This window comes from Puma concolor, chromosome E3, assembly GCF_028749965.1.
Source record: "Puma concolor isolate L17-30 chromosome E3, mPumCon1.1.hap2, whole genome shotgun sequence".
NCBI classification, from domain to species: Eukaryota; Metazoa; Chordata; class Mammalia; order Carnivora; family Felidae; genus Puma; species Puma concolor.
Window position 1 is genome coordinate 40,275,922 of NC_141682.1, and position 22,927 is coordinate 40,298,848.

At 58.6% G+C, this 22,927-nt stretch overlaps 2 protein-coding genes across 9 annotated transcripts in view; both read right to left on the minus strand.

The window, feature by feature from the left end:
- Window positions 1-1,390: 1,390 nt before the first annotated feature.
- PRSS22 (serine protease 22) overlaps window positions 1,391-22,927 on the minus strand; it is a 146,430-nt gene continuing 124,893 nt past the window's right edge. Inside the window, exon 9 of the mRNA XM_086691520.1 lies at window positions 1,391-2,215. Within this exon, the coding sequence (XP_086547646.1) occupies window positions 2,087-2,215 (129 nt within the window). The 3' untranslated portion in view covers window positions 1,391-2,086. The remainder of the gene's footprint in view (window positions 2,216-22,927) is intronic.
- Window positions 1,391-22,927, minus strand: part of FLYWCH1 (FLYWCH-type zinc finger 1) — a 29,739-nt gene continuing 8,202 nt past the window's right edge. For 2 of the 8 annotated variants that reach the window (XM_086691488.1, XM_086691487.1), the window contains exons 3-9: window positions 15,488-15,594; window positions 14,294-14,734; window positions 13,561-14,022; window positions 12,055-12,480; window positions 11,660-11,923; window positions 7,680-7,943; window positions 5,982-6,699 (exon numbers count right to left, since the gene is read on the minus strand). In XM_086691488.1, coding sequence (XP_086547614.1) covers window positions 6,251-6,699; window positions 7,680-7,943; window positions 11,660-11,923; window positions 12,055-12,480; window positions 13,561-14,022; window positions 14,294-14,627 — 2,199 coding nt within the window. In that variant the 5' untranslated portion in view covers window positions 14,628-14,734; window positions 15,488-15,594 and the 3' untranslated portion in view covers window positions 5,982-6,250. Of the gene's footprint in view, window positions 5,002-5,981; window positions 6,700-7,679; window positions 7,944-11,659; window positions 11,924-12,054; window positions 12,481-13,560; window positions 14,023-14,293; window positions 14,735-14,952; window positions 15,084-15,487; window positions 15,595-22,927 lie in introns of those variants that run through there. The other 6 variants (XM_086691493.1, XM_086691492.1, XM_086691491.1 and 3 more) reach the window with 6 other exon arrangements.

Here is a 22,927-nt window from a genome sequence, read left to right on the forward strand (position 1 = left end):
TGCTCTCTGGCACACAAAGGGGCACAGAGGCACACTGTCGCCCCGCTCCGTGTGGTGCGCACGTCATAAAATAGGGTCTCCTGGGGGAGATGAGCAGGAGCGGGGCAGGAGGGGGCCCCGCCCTGTGGACCCGTCTCCGTCCACGGACCGGCCTGGCCCTGTGCCCTCTGCTCTGGGACCATGTGACGGGAGAGGGCAGGTGACGCCCTGTGGCTCTGGAACTGCGGAGGGAGTGGACTCATGTGGGGGAAGCCTCTGGAGCTCTGAGCAGCTATGGGGCTGCCCAAAGAGACAGCAGTGTCAGAATTCCTGTCCATCTGGGAGACCCCAGTTCGAGCGACACGGAACTTCCATCCGACCCGTGCAGTCCAAGCAGGTGCAGAGAGGAGGTGCTCACGGGCCCCCGTCGGCGTGAGTGTCCGGAGAGAAGCGAAGTCCCTCCCGGCGCCTCCGTGCGCTGCACCCTGGAGCCCAGCCACGCTGAGGGCCATGGGATGGGGACTGAGGAAGCCACCGTCCTGCAGAGACGCGGCCGGTGGTGGAGGCTGCGGAGCCAGGAGATCCCGCGGGCTTCGCGGGCGGCAGTGGCTGTCGCGACTCAGCACTTCTTGGGGAGCCCCTGGCGCCTGTGTGAGGTTCCCCGTCCACGGCGGGGCTGGGCAGAGACTGACGGTGGCACAAATTCGACCCGGTGCCTCCCGCTAGGTGTGGCCACCTCCCGTGGGCGTGCATATCTGTGACCCAAAGGTGGATCTGGGTTTGGGGTGTCGTGTCTGTTCCCACGGGGCTGTCTTTGGCCTTGGCCGTGGGCAGTTCATTGTCTCAGGGCCCCATGTTTCACGGCCAAGCCAGAACACAGCCCCTGGGCAGTGCTGAGGGCCATCAAGTGCGGAGGACACCTGCCCCCGGCCTGGGAGGTGGACTGTTATGCCCCTGGACCGCTTGACCGCTGGCAGGCTGGCAGGCCAGGGCCCCACGGAGCTGGTAGCTGGGTCAGTTGATAGGCCACCTACTCGCCTGGGAAGGTAGCCAGGGTCTAAATTGGGGGTCTAAGTCGCTCTGTCCTTGGGGAAGCCGTTTCCATTTTAAGCTTGTCTCAGTTTACGGGAACGAGGCAGGGCCGGGGTGAGAGGCTGCGGCAGAGAATCAAGGCCTCTCTTCCCCGCAGGCTTGGAGCAGACCCCTCAGCCGCTGCTCCAGAGGACCCCACCCCCCCGCTCTGGGTCCAGCTGACACGTGGGCCAGGTGACCTACGTGGGGGTCTCTTCTGGGGTGCCAACCTAACTCCATCACTCCCGACCAGGTGGCGCTGAGACACAGAGTGTGCGGCTTCCTGGTGGCCAGCTGTTGTCGCCGAGGGGATGGGGACGCACATGCCAGTTCCACAAGGTGAGATATAAAATAGGGTTTATTGGCGGGAAATCTGTAAGCAGAGGGACAGTGGGGTCCCAAGCTGTCGCTGTCCTGTAGCCGGACAGCAGGCTGCACGGCCGGCTTGGCGGGAGAGAGGGAGTCTGTGGCCCCGTGCTCGCTCTGCAGTCACAGCGTGGAGACAAGGAACCTCGCTGTCCGGACGGCCCGGCAGGTGTCTCCGGGGCTCCCGGCCGCCGCCGCCTGCTTCTCGGACCTGCCAGGCCAGCTCCCCTGCACCGGCGGACAGAAGGGGTGGGCCTCCGCTGCCATTTGAGTCTGCGTCTCCTGCATCACACGGACGTGGGCAACCCACACACCGCGGGCCCGGTCGTGGCTGTCCGGGGCCGCCTTCCCGTGGACATCCGGGCTGGCTCCCACCGCCGGCAGGGACGCCCGCCACGGGGATCACGGACCCTGGGAAGACAGCGAGGGAGAGAAAGTCGACGGCGCGTGCAGGGGGAGTGCGGTGGGGCTGCTGTTACCAGGCGGGGGGGGGGGGGCTGCGGCCCAGTGGCTGGTGGCCGAGGGGTGCAAAGGCCCACGTGGATCCTGCCCAGAGAACACCGGGGGAGGCCGGAGCTACGCGGGACAGCTGAGCCCGAAGCAGCAGGAACTTCTCCAAACGCGCCCTGGCCAAGCAGGGCCGCACCGGACTGGAAAGGCCTTGGCAAAGTCACGTGCTCTGAAAGTGGACGGGTGTGCACGGCTCGGGGCGGCGCAGCGGGGGAGAGCATCTCCGTGAAAAGATGCTTCTCCAGGTCTTCCGTGGGGGGGGGGCGGGGGCTCTCCCCGAGTCACCCATGTGTGCGGGCCGCCAGCTCCCGTGTGCCCGCTCGAAGACACCGTCAGAGTTTTCCTCTTGGGAGGCCCCGTGAAGAAGTGAGAAGGCCACCGTGCTGTGGAGTGGAAGAGTCTTTGTGAAGCAAAATCTAACCGGGTGGGAAACGCCAGGGTCCTGGGTGGGCTCGGAGCATCCGTGACGCTGGCAGCACGAGGTCCCCGTGCTCCCGTCGGGAGGGGATGGGCCACACTGCTCCTCACTGGGCGGTTTCGTACAGTTCACCTTCCTGATTACAAAGAAACACACGTTTGTTACAAACATCCAAACACGGCAGAAGCAGACCCTAGTTTCCTTTTCCCTAGAGATCGCCATCGACTAGACCTTGTCACACACGTACACATACACGCATTGTGCCGTTTCCTTTAATTTCTTAACGTTTATTTTTGAGAGAGACAGAGTGAGAGCGTGAGTGGGGGAGGGGCAGAGAGGGAGACACAGAAGCTGAAGCAGCTCCAGGCGCTGAGCTGTCAGCGCAGAGCCCGACGTGGGGCTCGAACCCGCGGACTGTGAGATCACGACCTGGGCCGAACCCAGACACTTAACTGACTGAGCCACCCAGGTGCCCTGTACCGTTTCCTTTAACCTACAATTTGGGAATTCTCGGCTTTCTACGCCAGCGTGTCCGGGAGGAACCACCAAGTCTCCTGAGAAGGCCCACCCCCGCCTCCAGAGTCCCCGGGGCCCTGCATGTGGCCTTTGCAAGATTCTCTGTCAAGAAACAAGAGGTTCTCTTGTATCACCGTGAAGGGTTCGGAAATCACGAGTTCTCTGCTATCCCTCCTTCCAGGGGCGGGAGCCCGACGCCCTCCCCTCGAGCGTGGGCTCCGTGCGGCGGAGGAACAGAGTGAAGCAAGAGGGACAGGTGTGGTGTTGGTCAGAAAGTCACCGTGGCTTCCTTCCTGTGTTTTTTCAGCGAGTTTTGAGCTGCTGTCCTCACTCCACCGTGTCCGCCCTGAGCGTGGAGCACGACAGGTGCGGTGTCCCCGCAGCCGCGCGCCCAGGACCACGGCCACTTCGAGGGCACCCCCGCTCTCCCTAAAAGTCCTGTCCCTCCTTTTCTACCTTGAGGAAGAGTCTGTGAAGGACGGGTGCTAATTCTTCGTTTAGTGTTTGGTAGGTAGAGGCCACCAGTGACCTCCGGGCCTGCGCTTTCCTTGACGGGAAGTTTTAGAACTTCTAATTCGGCCTCTTTACCTGTTACAGGCCTGTTCGGGTTTGCGTAGTTCTTCACGAGCCAGACTTGGTACTTGCCTCTCTAGAAATGCATTCACTCCATCTGAGTTACTGGATTGGCTGGCCTCATAGCTTCCCTTGCGATCCTTCTGTGTCTGTGTGTGTGTGTGTGTGTGTGTGTGTGTGTGTTTCCCTGTGATGTAGGTAGTAGTGTCTCTCCTCTCATTCTTGATTTTAGGAATTGGAATCTTCCCTATCCTTATTTGATTTTTAAAGATTTCATTTTTTAATGTTTATTTTTGAGAGAGACAGAGAGACAAAGCATGAGGAGGGGGAGGGGCAGAGAGAGAGGGAGACACAGAATCCGAGGCAGGCTCCAGGCTCCGAGCTGTCAGCAGGACAGCTGTCGAGCACGACGGAGGGCTCGAACCCATGAACCTCGAGATTATGACCTGAGCCGAGGCCAGACATTTAACTGAGCCACCCAGGCGCCCCTAAAGTTGTTTCTTTTTTTTAAAGTAAGATCTACGTACAATGTGGGGCTCGAACTCATGACCCTGAGAACAAGACTCCCACACTCCTCTGAGCCAGCCGGGTGCCCCCGAGTCTTCCCTATCCTTAAAAACCAATTTTGGGGGTGATGGAGCTACAGGTTTATCAATTTTGACGATCCTTCCAAAGAACCGACTTTTTTCTATGTCGTGAATTTCCATTCCCTATCGTCTCCCCCTCTCGCTGCAGGACTGCCTCGTTCGTGTTTCGCCAGGGTCTTGGCGTGGAAGTTTAAGTTAACAAGTTGACATCTCGTTTCTTAATCCAGGAACTCACAGCCCCAGGCTCCCCGTCAGCAGGGCTCTGCTGCGGCCGCGCGTCTGGCGATGCCCCATTTTGTTCATTTCGGGCTATTTTCCACCGTCCTCGGGATTTCTCCCCCCGAGTCATCGGTTGTTCAGGAGCGTGTTGTCTGTCACATTTATGAGGTCCCCAACTTTCTCCGCGTCCCGACTTCTGGCTTTGTCGCACTGTGACCGATAACACAGCTGGTGTGAACCCAGTCCTCGTAGAATTCTGGGGCCTTGGGTCAGGGGCGAGACGCGGTCCACCCGGCCGGGCCCCGCGTGCGCGTGGGAGGACTGCGGGCCTTCTCGCTCGGCTCCCTCCCTCGGGGCGCTCGTGGGGAGACAGCCGTCGGGTGTGAGGACACCGGAGCAGCTCTGAGGAGCGGTCCGTGCGGGGAGGAGCTGAGGCCAGCAGCCCACGGCCGTGCTGACTGAATGAGTCGCTTTGGAAGCGGCTCTCCAGCCCCCGCCGGCCTTCGCGTCACCGCGGCCCTGGCTGACACCTTCTCCAACCTCACAAGAGACCCCGGGCCAGAACCACCGGCCCAACCACTCAGGAAATCCTGCCCACAGAAGCTGTGGGAGACGGTGACTCTCCGTCGCCAGAAGCCACCACGTTTCGGGCGATCTGTGGTGCGACGTCAGACAACGGACACCGTTACCCGCACACCTGCTGGGTTTCCGCAGGGACGCTCTGGACACGCAGCTGCGCTTCTGGCGGAAGTTTCGTATTTTCTGAGGGAAGAGAATGGAAAACACGGGTTAGTAATTCTTCTCTCCTTGAGGCGGCGAGAGCCCGAGGCGCGCACTTTGCGATGATGACCTCGAGGCCTCGAGGATAAAGGAATCCGGGAGGAGAGACCCTGATGTGGGCCGTCGCGGGGAATTCTGGTTTCCTGACGCCCCAAACTCCCGCGCCCGGTGAAGGGAGCTGGTCGGGATCCTGAGGGTCAGTGGTCAGCCCCTCCATCGGGCAGATCGGGACTGAACCAGGCGTCAAAAGCGAGGGGCCCTCCGCCCGGGGGGGCTCAGTCGGTCGAGCGGCCGACTCTTGGTTTCGGCCCCGGTCAGGATCTCAGGGTTCGTGCCTCTGAGCCCTGCATCGGGCCCTGCGCCGACCGCGTGGAGCCTGCGTGGGCTCCGCTCCGTCCCTCTCTCTCTCTGCCCCTCCCCTGCCCACGCGGGCTCGCGCTCTCTCTCAAAATAAAGCGACAAATAAAAACGTGCAAAACAAAGTGAGGTGCCCTCTGCGGCACCACAGGGGCGCCACGAATTCTACTTCCCGTTGCCGCCAACTGGCGGCTTTCTCTCAGAAGTCTCCTTCTGTTTTTGTTTTGTCTTTGAACAGAAATCAAATTTCTTTGGGCTGTTTTATACAAGCTGGAATCATTTTTGTATTTGATAAAACGTGGCCCTTATTTTTTTAAGTTTATTTATTTCGAGAGGGAAAGAGCAAGCGAGTGCAAGTGGGGAGGGGCGCAGAGAGAGAAAGAGAGAGAGAGAGAGAGAGAGAGAGAGAGAGACAGAGGGTCCCAAGCAGGCTCCGTGCAGTCATCGCAGAGCCCAAACCCGACTTGGGGCCCAATCCCACCAACTTGAGATCATGACCTGAACCAAAATCAAGAGCCGGATGCTTAACTGACTGGGCCCCCGAGGCTTCCTGTGGCCCTTATTAGTTACGTGAATTAACATAAAACACAAAAATGCCTCTTAAAGACTGGTTTTATATTCTGTTTATGTGAAGGGGACCCATTTTCAATTCAAAAAAATTAATTATCGACAAGCCTTACGAACGTGTGTGTGCACACGTGCGTGCGTGTGCGCGCGCACACAGACATTAGTACATTCTTCTGGAGTGCTCTCTATTTTTTCATCAGATTTTCACAAAAAGTGAAAGACCTCTTAGAATAAAAGAAAGGAGACAGAATGAATGAGAAGGCGAGTTGTTCTTGAGGGTGGGGCAGATCTGGGGGTGTTTTCAGGTTCAGGAGAAGGAGCCAGTGGACAGAAGAGGTAGAAGATTCTGGAAAGGTAGAAAGGCCAGGGCGCGAAGGTCCAGACGGCGCCAATGCCCTGAGGCGTCTGAACCTTGGGCTGGCAGCCACGAGATGCCCACGGCTCGTTGGTCCTCCCACCTCTGACCCCCAGCCCTGTCTCCACCTGGGTCCTCCTGCTGGGCCGCGCCGGGGCGCCGCTCCCGCTGCCTCAGGGCCTCCAGGCCCGCCAGGTCAGGCAGGTGGCAGTGGCTACGCATCACCGTCACCAGCTGGCCCTGGGTGATGGCGCGGCTGCGGCAGCCCAGCCGGGCCTGGTCCCGGCACATCCAGTACACCTTGTCCCCGGCCGCCTTCTCCTTCCGGTAGAGGAAGGACTCGTACACCAGGAACCGGCCCCCGAGCGAAGTCCGCAGGAACTCCAGAGGCTGCAGCGTTCCTGGAAGGAAGGGGACAGCGTGAGCGGGGCACTTCGGAAGCAGGGCAGAGAGCCTGCGTGCCAGGGACAGAGGCTCTTTCCCGTGTCCCACCGGCCCGCCCCACCGCAATCCTGCCGCACGACCCACTCTGCTCTCCGCCTCCACACCTGCCTGGGCCATGGGGCCCAAGGACCGAAGTTCGGGCTGCTAGCCCAGGGCCCCCGGCTTGACACCCTCGAGCTCGGACTGGCAGTCTCCTTCCCAGGGCCTTGCTGCTTCCCGGGGGTGGGGGGGGGGGGTTGGTGCTGGCCCTGCAGCCGCCCAAACCCAGAGCTTTCCCGAGGCCTCTCCTGACCCGGGCCGGACTCCACACTTGCTGGCACACACACCAGGGCGGAGGCTAGGCTGGAACACGGAGCGAGGCCCACGGTCGGTTTGGGCCACTCAGCAGGAGCCTCCTGGCTCCCTGTGCACCCTCCCTCGGCCAGCTGGCAACCAATCAACTCTCTCTAGAGGCTTTTGAAGCCCTGATTGAAAAGTCATGCAATGTTAGGGTTTGGGTAGCCAGAGAGAACTGGGGGTGGGTGGGCAGGGTGAGGAGTGAAAGAGGAGGTAGGAAACAGACACGGGAGACCCAGGGAGGGGAGTCGGAGGGTCCCACGTCCAGGCGCACCTCCCCCAAATGGAGCTAAGCGCTTCCTGGAGCTGGTAGCGCCGGCCTCACCCCTCCCTCCGCAGCCTGAGTGGGTTCTCTCGCCAGCAGCCAACCCCAGACCAGCCCGGCCATGAGCAAGGAGCCCAGATGTAGCCCGCCGGCCCTGAGGGAGCCCGCACCGTGGGCAGCTAGGCCCCGCCAGGCACGGGCGGTGGACAGAACATCCCAGACAACCTCTAGCCTGGCACTGGCGCTGCGGCGGGGGGAGGGGGTGGGCGGGGGGCGCAGGCAGCAGGGAGACCGGGGCGCAGAGCCCGTTCACCCCCCACACCCTCGCACCCGCACCTGAGCCTTCCCTCTGGGCTGGGCTGGGGATCTGCTCGCGCTGCCTCAGGGCCTCCAGGCCCCCCAGGTCGGGCGGGTGACAGTGTCTGCGCATCACCATCACCCGCTGGCCCTGGGTGATGGCGCGGCTGCGGCAGCCCATGCGGGCCTGGTCCCGGCACGTCCAGTACACCTTCTCCCCGGCCGCCTTCTCCCGCCTGTACAGGAAGGACTCGTACACCAGGAAGCTGCCCCCCAGAGGGGTCCTCAGGAACTCGGGGCCTCCTGGGGAGAGACCAGAGAGGTGGTGGGGGGAGGGAGAGCCTGGAGTGAGATCCGCCAGCACCCCTCTGCTCAGCACCCACATCCCCCAGGGAGAGGAGCCAGCCCTGGAGCCCAGGAGGCAGCCCCCTCCCCCAGACCCAGCCTAGTCCCGGTCTGGGGGCGGGGGGGCGTGAAGGGAGGCAGGAGATGGGTGAGGCAAAGGCCCTGAAGGCAGAAACTTGTCTCCCCACCTGGGGGTGGGGGGGGCCTGCAGGAAGGAGGCCGCTCTCTGCAACCACTACTTAAACTCGGTTCCCGTGGGCAGGCGAGGGGGGGTGGGGTGCACGGCAGTGCGGTCCTCGCGGAGTGGGAGGAACAGGCACGGGCCCTGTGGGGACAAGCGGCTCGGGAGTGAAATGGCAGTCAGGGTGAATCTGTGTCCAGCGGGGAGGCTCGGGGGCTGAAGCAGCAGCAACTCCCCGAGCTGGGCGGGGATGTGACCTGGGGGCGGTAGGAGAAAGCAAGGACTAGCTGACCGAGGCCACGTATTCAGAGGCACCGTCTTGGAGTGTTGAGGGTGAGGACCGAGGGTGGCTGTGCCTTCCACCCTGAGAACTTCCTCTGGGCATGCGGGGACCACAGTGGAGCTGGAGACACACTGGGGAGTCTGTCGTGGCTGCGGAAGCCATGGGGGGTGAATGCGTTCCGGAGACCGCGGCGGGCGGTGGAATGGGCATATGACACGGCCCGTGACGACGTGCACCGAAGTGACAAAGACAGAGTCTTTTGCTCCAGGTCTGGAGCAGCGGGGGTGGCAGGGCAGAGATGCACCCAGAACGTCAGAGGTGGGGAGAGCGGGCGAGTGGTCACAGAGCCCGGAGGGGAAGCCAGCCACTGAGGACCCGAGAGCCCAGGGGCCAAGCTCAAGGTGCGGGGGATACGGAGTCCCTCCGAAGGGGGGTTAGTTGTGTGGGGAGCAAAGAGCCCAGGGAGCCAGGCCCGGGGCGGAGGTGGGGGAAGTCTGTCCTGCAGGCTGGCACTTCCCGCCCAGCTGTCCTTGCCAGCTCCCAGAACCCCGCCCAGGGGGCGGCCCCTGCCATGGGCACCGGCAAACCTAACCTGCAGCCCCACAGAGGCGAGGCCTGGGCTCTCGGGCCAGAGTGGCCACTCACGGCCGCAGCTGCCTGACCGCAGGCCCCCGTCAGCACCACGTACAGAGCTCGCAGCCTCGCCTTGAACATGAGCAGCGGGGCAAGGATCACCAGACACTGGAGAGAAGCTTTACCCAGAAGGAAGAGACCGAAGCAGACACAGAGAAAAGGCGCTCGGGGAAAACAAGGCCGTCACCAGAGGCAGGAGACAGGCCTGTAGCCCCGAGAGGATGGGGTGCAGAGATGTCCAGGCACGACAGCAGAAACGCAGACATGAGATGGAAAGGCTGGGAGACAAAATGGAGGGAATGTCCCAGGCAGTCAGGCCGGGATGATGGACAGCTGACCAACAGGCACAACGGAGGGAAACGGGCAGGGAGCAGAAAGTCACGAAAGAGCAGGACAGTCACTCTGGGAGAGGGAACTGAGTTTCCGGCCCCCAAGGCCCTCAGTGCAGCCAGATATCCCAGGGATGGAGACACGACCCCAAAATGTCAGCAAAGACGCAGCACATGCATAGGACGGGCTCGAGAACGGGGGCCAGACAGCCACAGAAAGTGACTTTGAACCAGGAGCTCCACCAGCCCCCATCAGGCGTCACCAGGAGCGCGCGGTCTGGGAGCGTGGCCCCCGGCCCCTCCCGCTGTGGCTCGGGGAGCGACTAGGAGGGACTCCGCAGCGAGACGAGGGGGTCGGGCAAGCAAGAGCAGGAGGGGCCCCTGGGAGGACCGGAGCCCAGCCTGGAGCCGCCCGCTGCCTGGCCACCGCGTGTGTGAGGACACAGAAGACGAGGCCAACAAGTAGAGCGGCTGCCCGACGGCGGAGAAAACGGCCTCGGAAGAAGGACCGGGCACCCTGCAGCCGGTGACCGACCTCCTACTGAACTGCAGACAAGCCACCGCAGAGGCACTGGGAGGGTGGGGCAGCGCGCGGGGTCCCTCCTTTCCTCCCTGGTCAGCAGGCCGAGAGACTTAAAAACCGGGTGGGGCGCCTGAGTGGCTCAGTTAAGCATCTGACTTCGGCTCAGATCATGATCTCACAGTCCGTGGGTTCGAGCCCCGCGGTGGCCTCTGTGCTGACAGCTGGGAGCCTGGAGCCTGCTCCCGAATCCGTGTCTCCCTCTCTCTGCCCCTCCCCTGCTCTCTGTCTCTCTCTCAGAAATAAATAAGCACTAAAAAAATGAAAAAAAAAAATAAATACAAACAAATCAGAAAAACCCAGCTGATAGCAGCAGAGGCACAGACTAGATATTGGGCAGCAGACACTCTATGAGGGGCTGGTTATTTGGGGTGGGAGTAAGGGGTGAGGACGGGGCGGGGGCTGCCTTGCGACTTGGAACGTCTTCCCCCTGTACCCACTCACACGGAAATAGAATACAAAGGGAGAATCCGAAGGAAACAAAATCAGGGACACCTGGGTGGCTTAGTCAGTTAAGCGTCCGACTTCAGCTCAGGTCATGATCTTGCGGTCTGTGAGTTCAAGCCCCGTGTCGGGCTCTGTGCTGACAGCTCAGAATCTGGAGCCTGCTTCAGATTCTGTGTCTCTCCACCTCTCAGCCCCTCCCCTGCTCATGCTCTGTGTCTCTCCGTCTCTCAATAATAAATAAATGTTAAAAAAAAATTTTTTTTTAAACTTTCTAAAAACAAAATAAAATCAGAGATTTCTAGTTTGAGAGAACTTTGGGGCCAAGAAGACTCTATTTTTTTTAATGCTTATTATTTATTTTTGAGAGAGGGAGACAGACAGAGCATGAGCGGGAGAGGAGCAGAGAGAGAGGGAGACACAGAATCTGAAGCAGGCTCCGGTTCTGAGCTGTCAGCACAAAGCCTGACGCGGGGCTCGAACCTACAGACCCTGAGATCATGATTCAAGCCGAAGTTGGACACTTAAGCGACTGAGCCACCCAGGTGCCCTGGTGCCAGGAAGACTCTAAAGGCAACTCTGATGACTCAGAAAACCATAGGACCGGGGGCCCTTGAAGGACAGGCAGGCGACCCCGGGACACAGATCGGGAGCCCGTGGGTAGACCAGACTGGGCCACAGTGCTCTTCTTAGCAAGAGGACGAGAGGAATTCCGACCAGAGGGACAGAACACCAGGTGGACAAAGATGAAAAGAGCAGGGCTCTGACCCTCGTCACGGGTCCCTTAGGGACCATGATGTTTCTGGAGAACCACAGGAGGAGGGAAGAAATGTCACCTCCTACCCGTAAACCACCTGGTCTGTAGGACGTGCTCAGTGCAGGCACGGTGTCAGCCACTCACACTGTGAAAACGAGCAGCCAGCTTGTGGTTAGCTTCTCTGTAAATCTCGCAAATTTTTTTAAAAAAGGAGGAGGAGGCGGCGGAGGAAGAGGAGGGGAGCCGGGGTTTATCAGGCGCTGCAGAGATTTTGGCGCTGGACCCAGCAGGCCGCAGAGGGGCAGGAACTGGCTGTAACTACTTCCAGAGTGTTCCAGTGAGAACAGGAGGGTGCTCGCTGGGGGACACGGCGGCGGGGGGGCGGGGGGCGGGGGGGTCAGAGGGAAAGACTGGCTGGCTGGGTCCCTTGCCTGTCCCCAAGGCCCAATGGCCGCAGTCTGTCCTACCTGGGCTCCCCCGCTGGGCCGCACCAGGGCGCTTCTCCCGCTGCCTCAGGGCCTCCAGGCCCCCAAGGTCAGGAGGGTGGCAGTGGCCGCGCATCACAGTCACCCGCCGGCCCTGGGTGATGGCGCGGCTGCGGCAGCCCATGCGGGCCTGGTCCCGGCACGTCCAGTACACCTTCTCCCCGGCCGCCTTCTCCCGCCTGTACAGGAAGGACTCGTACACCAGGAAGCTGCCCCCCAGAGGGGTCCTCAGGAACTCGGGGCCTCCTGGGGAGACACGGGAGGAGGGTGGGGGAGGGAGGTGGGAGTTCAGGGTCTTGGGGTCCCTCCTACTTCCCCAGACCCGAGGAAGCACGGCTGGAGGGGGCCCAGCTGTGGGCCAGGTGTGAAAGACTCACCCAGGTCATCCTCCTGGTCCCCGGCGGAGGCGCCCTGCAGGGCCGGGGGCTGGGCCGGAAGGGCCTTTGCGCGCTTTCTAGGCCGGGCTCTGCTGAGAGTCAGGGGCCCGGGCCCACCTCGGGACAGCAGCTCGTCCACTTGGCCTCCGGGCCCGCCCGGCCGGGCCTGCAGCGTCTCCATGGCCTTCTCCTGCTGCCGCCGGGCCTCCAGGCCCTCCACATCCGGCGGGTGGCAGTGGCCGCGCATCACAGTCACCCGCTGGCCCTGGGTGATGGCCCGGCTGCGGCAGCCGTGCAGAGCGTGGTCCCGGCACGTCCAGTACACCTTGTCGCCCACGGCCTTCTCTCGCTTGTACAGGAAGCACTGGTGCACCAGGAACTGGCCCCCGTAGCAAGTCCTCAGGAACTCCAGGGGCCGGGGTTCTCCTGGAGGAGGAGTCTGGGCAGTCAGGGCGCCGAGGAGCGCAGGCCCAGGAGGTGCGGGGCGGGGGGTGCAAGCGCCTTCTCCTCGATGCTGACCTTTATTGCAGCTTCCCCTGAGCCGGGCATGCGTGGGCCGCGGGTGTACTCCCACTGACCCCCCCCCCACCCAGTGACCCGGGGAAGAGACTGAGTTCCTCTCCTGGAGGTCAGCGCGGTGGCCACGGCTCTCGGTGTTTACACGTCACGTCCAAGGTCACACACCCGGGAACGAGTGAGCCGGCTTTGACTTCCTAGCCTAGGCACTCGGTCACTCACGGCCATACCTCTTTTTAGGGTTTGTTTGAAATTTTTATCTAATTTTCGAATAACACGTGCACGTGCCATAAAATACAAATGGTGGCAAAAGACACACAGTGAAAAACGTGTCTTCCCTGCCCTGCCTGGCCCCTGCCGGCCCTCGGTACCAGCACAGCGGCTGCCCTAACTCCTTGCATCCTTGAATCTGGGCCAGGAGGGAGCCAGCGTTTGGGATGGAGCCCACCTCCCACTTACTGGTGGTAAAAACCACGCAGAAGGCCTCCGGGGCCGACCAGCACACACGGACCGGTGCTGAGCACTTCCCACACATCACACACCTAATCTCCCCTAACCTGAGCCGTCACCCAGCCCCGATGAAGCTCCTGAAACTCCAGAAGTTCAGAACGTGTTCTGAAGTCACCAGGCTACACGAGGTGGGGGCTGGGACTTGAACCCGGCCCAAAGTTCAGCATTCTCCCCTAGGCCGGCCTTCCCTAAACTCATGGGTTACCAGCACCACCTGGGCCTGTTAAAACTCAGGCTTCTGGCCTCACACCAGACCCTGCTGCATCAGAAAGTTCCAGAAGGCCCTGGGACCCCTGGTTCTGGAGCACTAGTTCTATCCCACGGGCTCAATGATTTGGGGGACATGTTTATATTTTTTACTCATCTTGACTTTGAGCACATTAGAAAACCAAGAGGGACCCCACACTTCCATCTGGGCGCAGGGAAGGGCCTGGGGGTTCCCGCCCGCCCCAGAGGGGAGCCCAGCTGTGAGGCACTCACCGGTCCCCAGCGTCGGCCGTTTCTTGGGGGGCAAGCTCAGCAGCGACAGGGCTCGTAGGCCCTCATCCTCCTCTGCGGCCGGCCTGCTCAGCACCAAGCCGGGGGCGGGCTCCGGCTCCTCAGGGCACAGCCACGGGCCCACCCCTTCCAGTGGCTCCTCCACTTGGCCCCCGGGGCCCTCCGGACCCCCCGGGCCTTCAGGCAGGGCGGGGCTGGGCAGCTTCTGTCTCTGGCGCCGGGCCTCCAGGCCCTCCTCATCAGGCGGGTGGCAGTGGCCGCGCATCACTGTGGCCCGTGGGCCCCGGGTGATGGCCCGGCCCCGGCAGCCCAGCTCAGAGTGCTCGCGGCACTTCCAGTACACCTTGTCCCCCACGGCCTTCTCCTGCTTGTACAGGAAGCACTCGAGCACCAGGAGGCGGCCCCCGAAAGGGGTCCTCAGGAACTCCAGGGGCGCGAGGGCTGCTGAGGGCAGGGGAGGGGGGGCTGGGTTAGCTGGTGCAGAGCAAGGCTCGAGGCCAAGGGCATGGATGGGAGCGATGGCGGATGCACAGGGATGGCCCCGAGATCGTCACACCAGCTTGAGACAGAGTCGTGATGAGACACGAGGATGCCTAGCTCAGAGGAGGGATGGGACCCCAAGGCCGCCCGCCGGAAAGGGGGTACACAGGGCCTGTGTCTGAGCATGCAGGGCCACAAAGGTGGCTGTGCCGGGGGCAGCAGGCCTGGAACTCACCTGTGTCTGGCTTGCTGCGTTTATGCTCAGGGACCTGGGGGGTTGGCTGGACTGTGCCCGCTTGCTCCTCCACTGGCAGGATCTGGGGGTTCCTGGCTAGCGTGTCAGGGCCAGACAACTCCAGGGACATGACACAGTGCCCTCCTTTGGGCTGGGAGTCCACCTCATCCACATTCTCTGTGGAGGCTGCCAGCAGGACCAGTTTGGAGAACTCTTTGGGCTTCGTGGGGGCGGCGGGGATGACATCTGTCCCTGGCTCAGGGGACTCCGGGGTCGGCTCCTGGCCAGCCTTCACACTCTCACCCTCCTGCTCGCTGGGCTCGGGCAGGGGCATCCTGGGACGATGGTCGATCCCCCAGGGCACGCTCAGGCCCCAGCAGACGGATTTCTCCTCTTCCTCCTCCTCCCGGATAGGGAACCTGGCAGTCCAGGGGCTCCGTCCTAAGGAAGGAGGCAAAATCCATCAGTGGAGGCACCCTTGGGCCGGGGGCTCAGGAAAATGGATCTGGGGTGGAGGTCGAGGCAGACGGGGCTGCCTCGGGATCCCCGGGGCTGAAAAGCTGGGGAGGGGCCCGCACGGAGCTGGAGAACCTGGGCCTCTCCCTCTCTTGGGCAGCCTTGGGTCTGTCACCTCGCCTACCCAAACTCCACTTTCCCACCTGAAAAATGTGCCAAATGCAGGGCTCTCGGGGCCTGTCGGGACCCCTGAGGCACAGAGTACCGTGAGCTCGTACAAACAGAGGCCCGTGGGTGCTGAGCAGGCTGTGATGTGGTTTCCCGGGTGTCCCCATTTCACTTGGCCCCGTGTTATGAAAGTCGATCATTCTTATTGACCCGATTTACAGATGAGGACACTGAGGCATTCCAGGACGGCCAACACGGCCATGACATGCAGAGCCGGGAGTCTGGTCGAGGCGGATCCGGAGCCCGTCCCCACACAGTACCTGGTATGCCTCAGCCAGGGTAACATCCCGGCCTTCCTGAGCACCAAGCATCGGAAGCCAGCACTTGGGACATGGGCTCGGGTCACAGACCCTCTCAGAATGCCCGGTGGCCCTCATCCCGACACCGTGTCCCAGGGAGACGGGGGCCAGGGCTCTCTGGACTCCCAACTGGATCCGTCCCCCATCCCGGGCGGGAGGCCCTGGACCACCCGGCACTCAGGAGATGCCAGGGCCCCAGGAGGGCAGCGACCTTGAGCCTGAGCCGGTGGTGGTGCTGCCTCAGCTGGGGGGGGGACAGGGCTGCAGAGGCATCTGGAGAATCCACAGTCGCAGAGGGCTCCCCGGATACTGGAGATTCTGGAGCAGAAAAAAAAATGTATTATGGGGGTAGAGCTAGCCTGGAGCTGGGGCCCTGGGGTACCTGCGTAGGGTGGAATTTTTTGCTTTCTGGGGGGACTGGTGGTGGGTGAGTGGCGGGTCTCTCCCACCCCTCAATCACCCACATTCAAGACTACAGCATTCCTGCACATTTCAGCTCCCCATCTGTGAGCTGTCACCCTCATGTCCAAGTTCTGCCAGTTCGAATTCCCTCTGGTCCCCCATTCCTGCTCTGAATTTCCCTGGTTTGAGTCCCACATTCAGCTTCCCAAGGGCAGGGCCCCAGTGTCCCCGCTGAGACACAGCCAAGGCTTAAGGTGCAGAGGGAGCAGCGTGCCGAACCCCCCACCCCCGTAAACTCTCCGCACACACGACTGTCCATCCCAAGGAAGAAAGGAAGCCCATCCCAGGTGGGCGGGGGGGGGGGGGTGGCTCGAGACTCAAGGAAATCTTCCAGGTAACGGGGCACCTAATTGGGAGTCCCAGCTGCCCTCCCTCCCAAGTCTTTCTCCCAGACTAGCCAACCCCCGCTCCTCCCGTGTGGTCCTGCCCTGCCCATCCCGCCCCACACGGCGACGTGGTGGGCCAGGGATCCGGAGGGGCCTGGGGACCAGCAGCAGTGAGACGCGATCAGCGCCTCCATGCAGATGTGCTCTGAGCAGGAAAAAGGGATGGCGGGAGGCCCCACCCCCGGGGTCGCCCCGCCCCCCTCACGGATTGGCCCCGGCGCCGGTCCCTCCGCTGACAGCCCACCCCTGGCTCGCGCTCGGGGTCCCTGCACCCCGCCTGCCTGCGGGCACACTCTGGCAGTGCCCGTGGCCTCCACCTGGCGGAGCCACGGCGCCAGGCGGGGGGGGGGGGGGGGGGGGGGGGGGGGCGGCCTTCCCCTCCACGGGAGGCCTCAGACAACTCGGGCCCCCTCCCCCAAGCGGCGTGGCCACTGTCCACACAGCACGCACACTCCTACAGGACCAGCCATCGATCCCCCAACACGCGCGGGGCAGGAGGGGACTCCAGCGGCCTCAGTGTCAGACCACCAGGCGCCAAAGCCCGCCTCCTCCGGACCAGAGGGCGTTGTCATGACTAAGAGCCCCTACATTCCCCAGAGCGTACTAGAGTCACGGGTACGCCGAGTCAGAAGACAGTGCGATCCCCTTAACTAACAGTTCTGCTTAAAAGGCTTCCAAGGGACGCCTGGGTTGCTCAGTCAATTAAGCCTCCGACTTTGGCTGAGGTCATGATCTCAGGGTTCCTGCGTCCGAGCTCATCAGGCTTTATGCTGACAGCAGGATCCTGCTGTCTCCTTCTCTCTCTGCCCCTCCCCCTGCTCGTACTCTCTCTTTCTCAAAAATAAATAAACATTTTTTAAAAAATTTAAAAAAGACTTCCAAGATCCCTCAAAGGATATGGAAAAAGTTCCATACACTATGGTTGACTATCCCCTGCAGAAAAGCATGAATTTGGCAATGACCTAGAATTTAGATTGAACTGACACTTACCAATCTCAACCACTAGAGGGCCTTGGAACACCCATCGTTTATAGTGACCACAAATCTTCCTATAAAGTATGCAGGTCCCTCTGCAAGGTGGTCGCTCATCTGGACGGGCTCCAGCCCAGATTGGCCACTTGCTGAGTGTGGCAGAAGCCTGCGGTAGTGGTATGGAAGTCCTCACCCTCATAAGACATGGCCCTGAGACTGCCAGGCTAGGAAGTGATGTGAGAGGCCAGACGCCGGGGGGTTGGAAGCACTGCCAGGCACAGATGAAACCATCTTGCACGGTCCAGTCCAGCAAACCCCGCAGCTGTGTTTAGCCACATGAAGGAGCCAGAAGAAACCAAGAGGAACGGCCCAGCCAGCCGAGGGAACATCGATCGGTAATAAACTGCTATTTTAAGCCAGTGAGATCGGGGTCATTTGTTACTCAGCAGTAACTGATATTCTCAGCAAGTGACTGAACATAGCGGGTTTGGCTTTTTGATGGTTGGAATATTAAAGGTTGTGCAATACACAACAAAGTGCTTTTGAAGTTCAGGTGCCATGCTACACAGATTTTAAATCCCTCAGGGCTAGTAATTCAGTGAAAAGAACAGAAATATTAAGTACAAAGGATGGCAATGAGAGTTACATATTTAAAAAGCACGTAGGGGCGCCTGGGTGGCTCAGTCAGTTAAGCAGCCGACTTCAGCTCAGGTCATGATCTCCCAGTTGGTGCGTTTGAACCCTGCATCAGGCTCTGTGTTGACAGCTCAGAGCCCGGAGCCTGTTTTGGATTCTGTGTGTGTGTGTCTGTCTCTCTCTCTCTCAAAAATAAATAAACCTTAAAATGATTAAAAAAATTAAAAGTACATAACATAAAATAAGACCATCACAAAAAACCACAAATGCCGTATGATCCCACTTCTAGGATGTAGCTGCTGTTGCCAAATCCAAAGACAGAGTCAGGTGGTGGTTGCCAGGGACTGGGGGAGGGAGAGGGAGACTGGGGGCAAAGTTCTGGGGGTGGGTGGTGCTGGTGGCAGACAATGTGAAAGTGTTGTTTTTTTTTTTTAATTTTTTTTTTCAACGTTTATTTATTTTTGGGACAGAGAGAGACAGAGCATGAACGGGGGAGGGGCAGAGAGAGAGGGAGACACAGAATCGGAAACAGGCTCCAGGCTCCGAGCCATCAGCCCAGAGCCGGACGCGGGGCTCGAACTCACGGACCGCGAGATCGTGACCTGGCTGAAGTCGGACGCTTAACCGACTGTGCCACCCAGGCGCCCCCAATGTGAAAGTGTTTAATGGCACCCAGCTGTGCACTTAGAATGACTCAAATTGTAAATTTTTGTTATATATATTTTACCAAACACACACATACACACACGCGCGCGCGCGTAACAAAGTACAGGTAGTGATGCTGCATTTACCTAACGTCCCTAGTGAATGCGGTTCTCCAAAACAGGCAGATTTCAGACTAACTAAAGTTATTTCTCCACCATCTAGAATTTTACGATTATATCTGTTTCAGTTTATCCACTGAGGATGGGTATCTTCGTAAGCTCTTGTCACTCCTCGCTAACTGGATAAAGAGGGCATACATACGTTATCCGGATTCCCCACCCAGTTCCCTTGGCATACCCCCCACGCTCCTGGGGGCCCTTTCCCCACTTCTTACATCCTGCTGTGTCTAGTTGCCAAGCCTCTTGCCACCCCACCCCCACCGTGGTTCTTCTTCCCATGGGGGACCACCAAGATTCTGTGGTCTCCTGTGTCCTAAAGCCCTCCTTCCGTCAACAGTTCAACTTTGTAAGAACGGCCCACACTCGACCCTTCTCAGCCTGGCTGTCGGGAGGCTGACACGTCCAGACACCGCTCTCCTCCTCTTTGGCCATCGTGCAGGATCGGTGCCAGCTTGGTCAGCCCATTAACCGCGTTCTCCCAACAAACCACCTGCCCTGGCCTATAGGTGGTCCGTCCACACAATAGAATTCATTCAGCAATAAAAAGGAAGGAAGCACTGACACCTGTTGCCGTGTGGGTGAACCTTGAGAACATCACGCTCAGGGAGAGAAGCCAGACACAAAAGAAAGCACAGTGTAGGATTCCATTTATATAAAATGTTCAGAACGGGCAAAGCCACTGAGACAGAAGGTAGACAAGTGGTTGCATAGGACTGGGGGAAGGGAAGGGGAGATCAGGAAGTGATGCTAAGGGGTGTGGAGCTTCTTATCGGGGTACTGAAAATGTCAAATTGATTGTGGTGACGGTTATACAACTCTGTGAATGCCGTGGAAACAGTGAATTATACAGTTCGGATAGGGGAATTGTATGGTCTGTAATTCACAGCTCAGTAAAACTATTTTTAAAAATCCTTATAGGGACTCAGGTCTCCAGGACCACTTGGATGAAAAATAGTTTGTTTTTTTAAAAAAGTAATCTCTACTTTTTAGTAGCGGGGCTGAAACTCACTACCCAGAGGTCGAGTCTCACGTTCTTCCGACTAAGCCAGTCAGGTGCCCCCAAAACAGTTTTCTACCCCATTAGCAGGCTTTTCACTCCAGGGCTTGGTTTCCTCATCAGAGAAGAGGGGTGGCATGGATTACACACACACACACACACACACACACACACACACGTATATTGTATTTGAATGTTTTTATGTATTTTTGAGAGAGAAAGCACAAGCAGGGGAGGGGGACAGACAGAGAGGGACAGAGGATCCGAAGCAGACTCCACATGGACAGCAGTGAACCCGACGTGGGGCTCGAACCATGAGACCATGACCTGAGCCAAAGTCAGACGCTCAATCGACTGAGCCATGCAGATGCCCCAGCATGGATTATATTTGGGATATTTTGGAAGTTACTAGTATTCTATTGTAAAACTATATACAAATACTTTTTAAATCTTAAGAATGTAATACTAGTAAATCACCCATAACCCTGCCACTCAAATGCACAGCTATCTTCATTCTTGGGTTAGTGCTCTTAACAGACATTTTGTTTTCAGTGGCATACACATTGCGTTCAACATGTTGTTTGCTATTTCACCCCACTTTACAGTGGGGGGGGGGGCCCTACCTGCAGATCTGATAGAGCCCTTGTAAAGGCTGAAATCGCCATGTAATGTAGGCCCAGAGCAGGCGTGAACGCAAATCAAAACCCTCAGCGGCAATGCTCCGGAAGGCCACAAGATGGCGATGTTGCTCCTTAAAACGAAGTTACTGGTAAAAATTAAATGTCTGATCCGAATGTTTCCAAAGCAGTATCCGGGAGTTTTTCCCTGTAGCAAAAATAGGTAAAGCTTTCCAAAAATGTTTGTATTTACAAAACTTTAGTTAGAAAGCAGATGTGGTTAACAAATTCTGAAAATACTATCTTTTCTGAGCTTTTTCCAAAAAACAAGCCAAAGTATGACTGGGACACTGCTGTGGCCTCTGTCCCTCGGCCCCCACAGCCCCTCTCCTGCCTCTTCCCAGCTCTGCTCCCAGCCACCAATTACGGACTAACTTTATGTATTCATGACTTAAAAAAAAAAAACCTTAAATAACTAGGAAGAGATATCTCAAAATGTTAAAAGTAGTAAGTATAGTGATTTATTTTCTCCTTACATTTCTTTCGTTTTCCTAAAATTGTGCACAATGTGCATGAATGCTTTGTACCATGGGGAAACGGGAGACATCTGGCTTGGTAATTTTTTCTTCAACTCCATAACTCTCCCGTGACATGTCACACAAGAAATTAAAGAGTTAACAAAAACGACAGAACGTAGAAATGAATAAAATCAAGGAGAGTAAAATCCCTGTGGGACCTACATAGGGTCAGACATTCCCTCCAAGATGTTTATTAACTACAAAGGGTAAGATGGTAACTTGATGATGGTAACACCCCCCCCTAAGCAATCGAGGTCAACTTCACCGGCCAAAAGACACATCGACACCATGACCTCCTTGACACAACATCGTCTCTGTGATATTTCTGCCCCAAACACACACCCCCGCTTTAATCGGACAAGCCACATAGAGGGACGGTCTACAAAACAACTGACCAGGACACTTGAAAACGGCTGAGGTCATCAAGGACGGGGGCAGGCTGAGGACCTGTCACAGACTGGAGGGGACTGAGGAGATCATGGCTAAATGCATCACGGGATGCCGGAACAGGAAAAGGATGCTGGGAACAAGCTGGAGAAATCAGAGTCAGGTTAACAGAACGGCATCAGGTAAGATGCTGACAATCAGAGAGACTGGGTGACGGGTACATAGGAATTCATCGTACTATCTTTGCAATCTTTTTTTTTTTTTAATTTTTTTTTTTAACGTTTATTTACTTTTGAGACAGAGAGAGACAGAGCATGAACGGGGGAGGGTCAGAGAGAGAGGGAGACACAGAATCTGAAACAGGCTCCAGGCTCTGAGCTGTCAGCACAGAGCCCGACGCGGGGCTCGAACTCACGGACCGCGAGATCATGACCCGAGCCGAAGTCGGACGCTTAGCCGACTGAGCCACCCAGGCGCCCCTTTGCAATCTTTTAAAAGCCTAAATTTAAAACATTCTTGAAAACCCAAGTTTCAACTTATAGACAACATGGGAGATGACAGAGAAAACAAGTGACGGAAACCTCCTGGTGGAAGGGTGAGAGAGGATGAGGGTCAGAGGGTAGAAGAGACAGGGGAGACACCCTTCCGCCCAGAGCCTTGTTGTTGGTCCTGGGACTTGGGACCTGGGACCTGAGCCGGGAACAGAACTCCTCTGGCATCGGCCCACATGTTCAGTACAGTAACCCAGCAATCTCCCTGCCGAGGGTCACCATCACTCTTCCCCGCTCTGCTTCTGGGGCCTTCAGCGAGCGGCCCAGGACGACACAGCTCCGCCGAGACTCAAACCCAGGCCCAGCTGGTGCCGCGCTAATGGGGTGCCTCTTCCTGCCCTGAGCGGCTGAGGCTTGAGGTAAGAAGCGCTTGTTACAGAGGAAGCTGAGGCTCAGAGCTGCGGTCAGGCCTTCAGAGTAAGTTGTCCGAGGCACTGATGTGTCCCTACAAACCAGCTCTTTCACGGTTTGTCACAGTGCCCTCCCGCTGATCTGGCCAGTGGGAGGCACTGCGGGACACCGGAGGGCGTTCCCGAAACCACCTGCCGGGGCGGGACTCCACCGGTGCTGTCTGCTCCGGCTTCGGTTTCACAGGGTCTCCCTGGGGGCCCTGGGCGCTCAGCCTGCTGTGTCGGCAGCATCCAGCCACTGCTAGCGTCTGGGCTGCTCAGTTTCCGGTTCGGCCCCTCATCTCCTCCACCACCAGGGACCGCACGGAAATTCCCAGCTGAAATATTACGGTGGCTTCTGTTCTCCCGTCTGCATTCTGACTGACACATCCTCCGAGAGTCTGAAGGACTGTGATTTCACCATTTCATATTTACCAAACACAGCTGTGTGCCTGGCACTCCGTGAAGGGCTCTGCACGCACGGTTTCCTCTTCCAGATAACCTTGTCAGAGTGCGCTATTCTTCCCTATCTCGGAGGAAGAATTAAGGGTTCGTTCGTCTTCGGTCCCTGTGGCCAAGAGCAAGGCCAACAAAGACAGAGTCACCGCTCGAGACTGCTGTGTCTGCCCTCAGGGCTGAACCTCTTAAAATAAGTGAAAACAGCCTTTTGCAAGTGGAGGATTCTGACCATAAGATCAATATAGTGGGTTAGGATTGGTGGCTGTCAATCAGGGTGATTCCCAGGCAACACTTGGCAATGTCCAGGGACACTTTTGGTTGTCACGACTGGGAAGCAGGGCACGCTACTAGCATCTAGCGGGTAGGGGCCAAGGATGCTGTTCAACATCCACC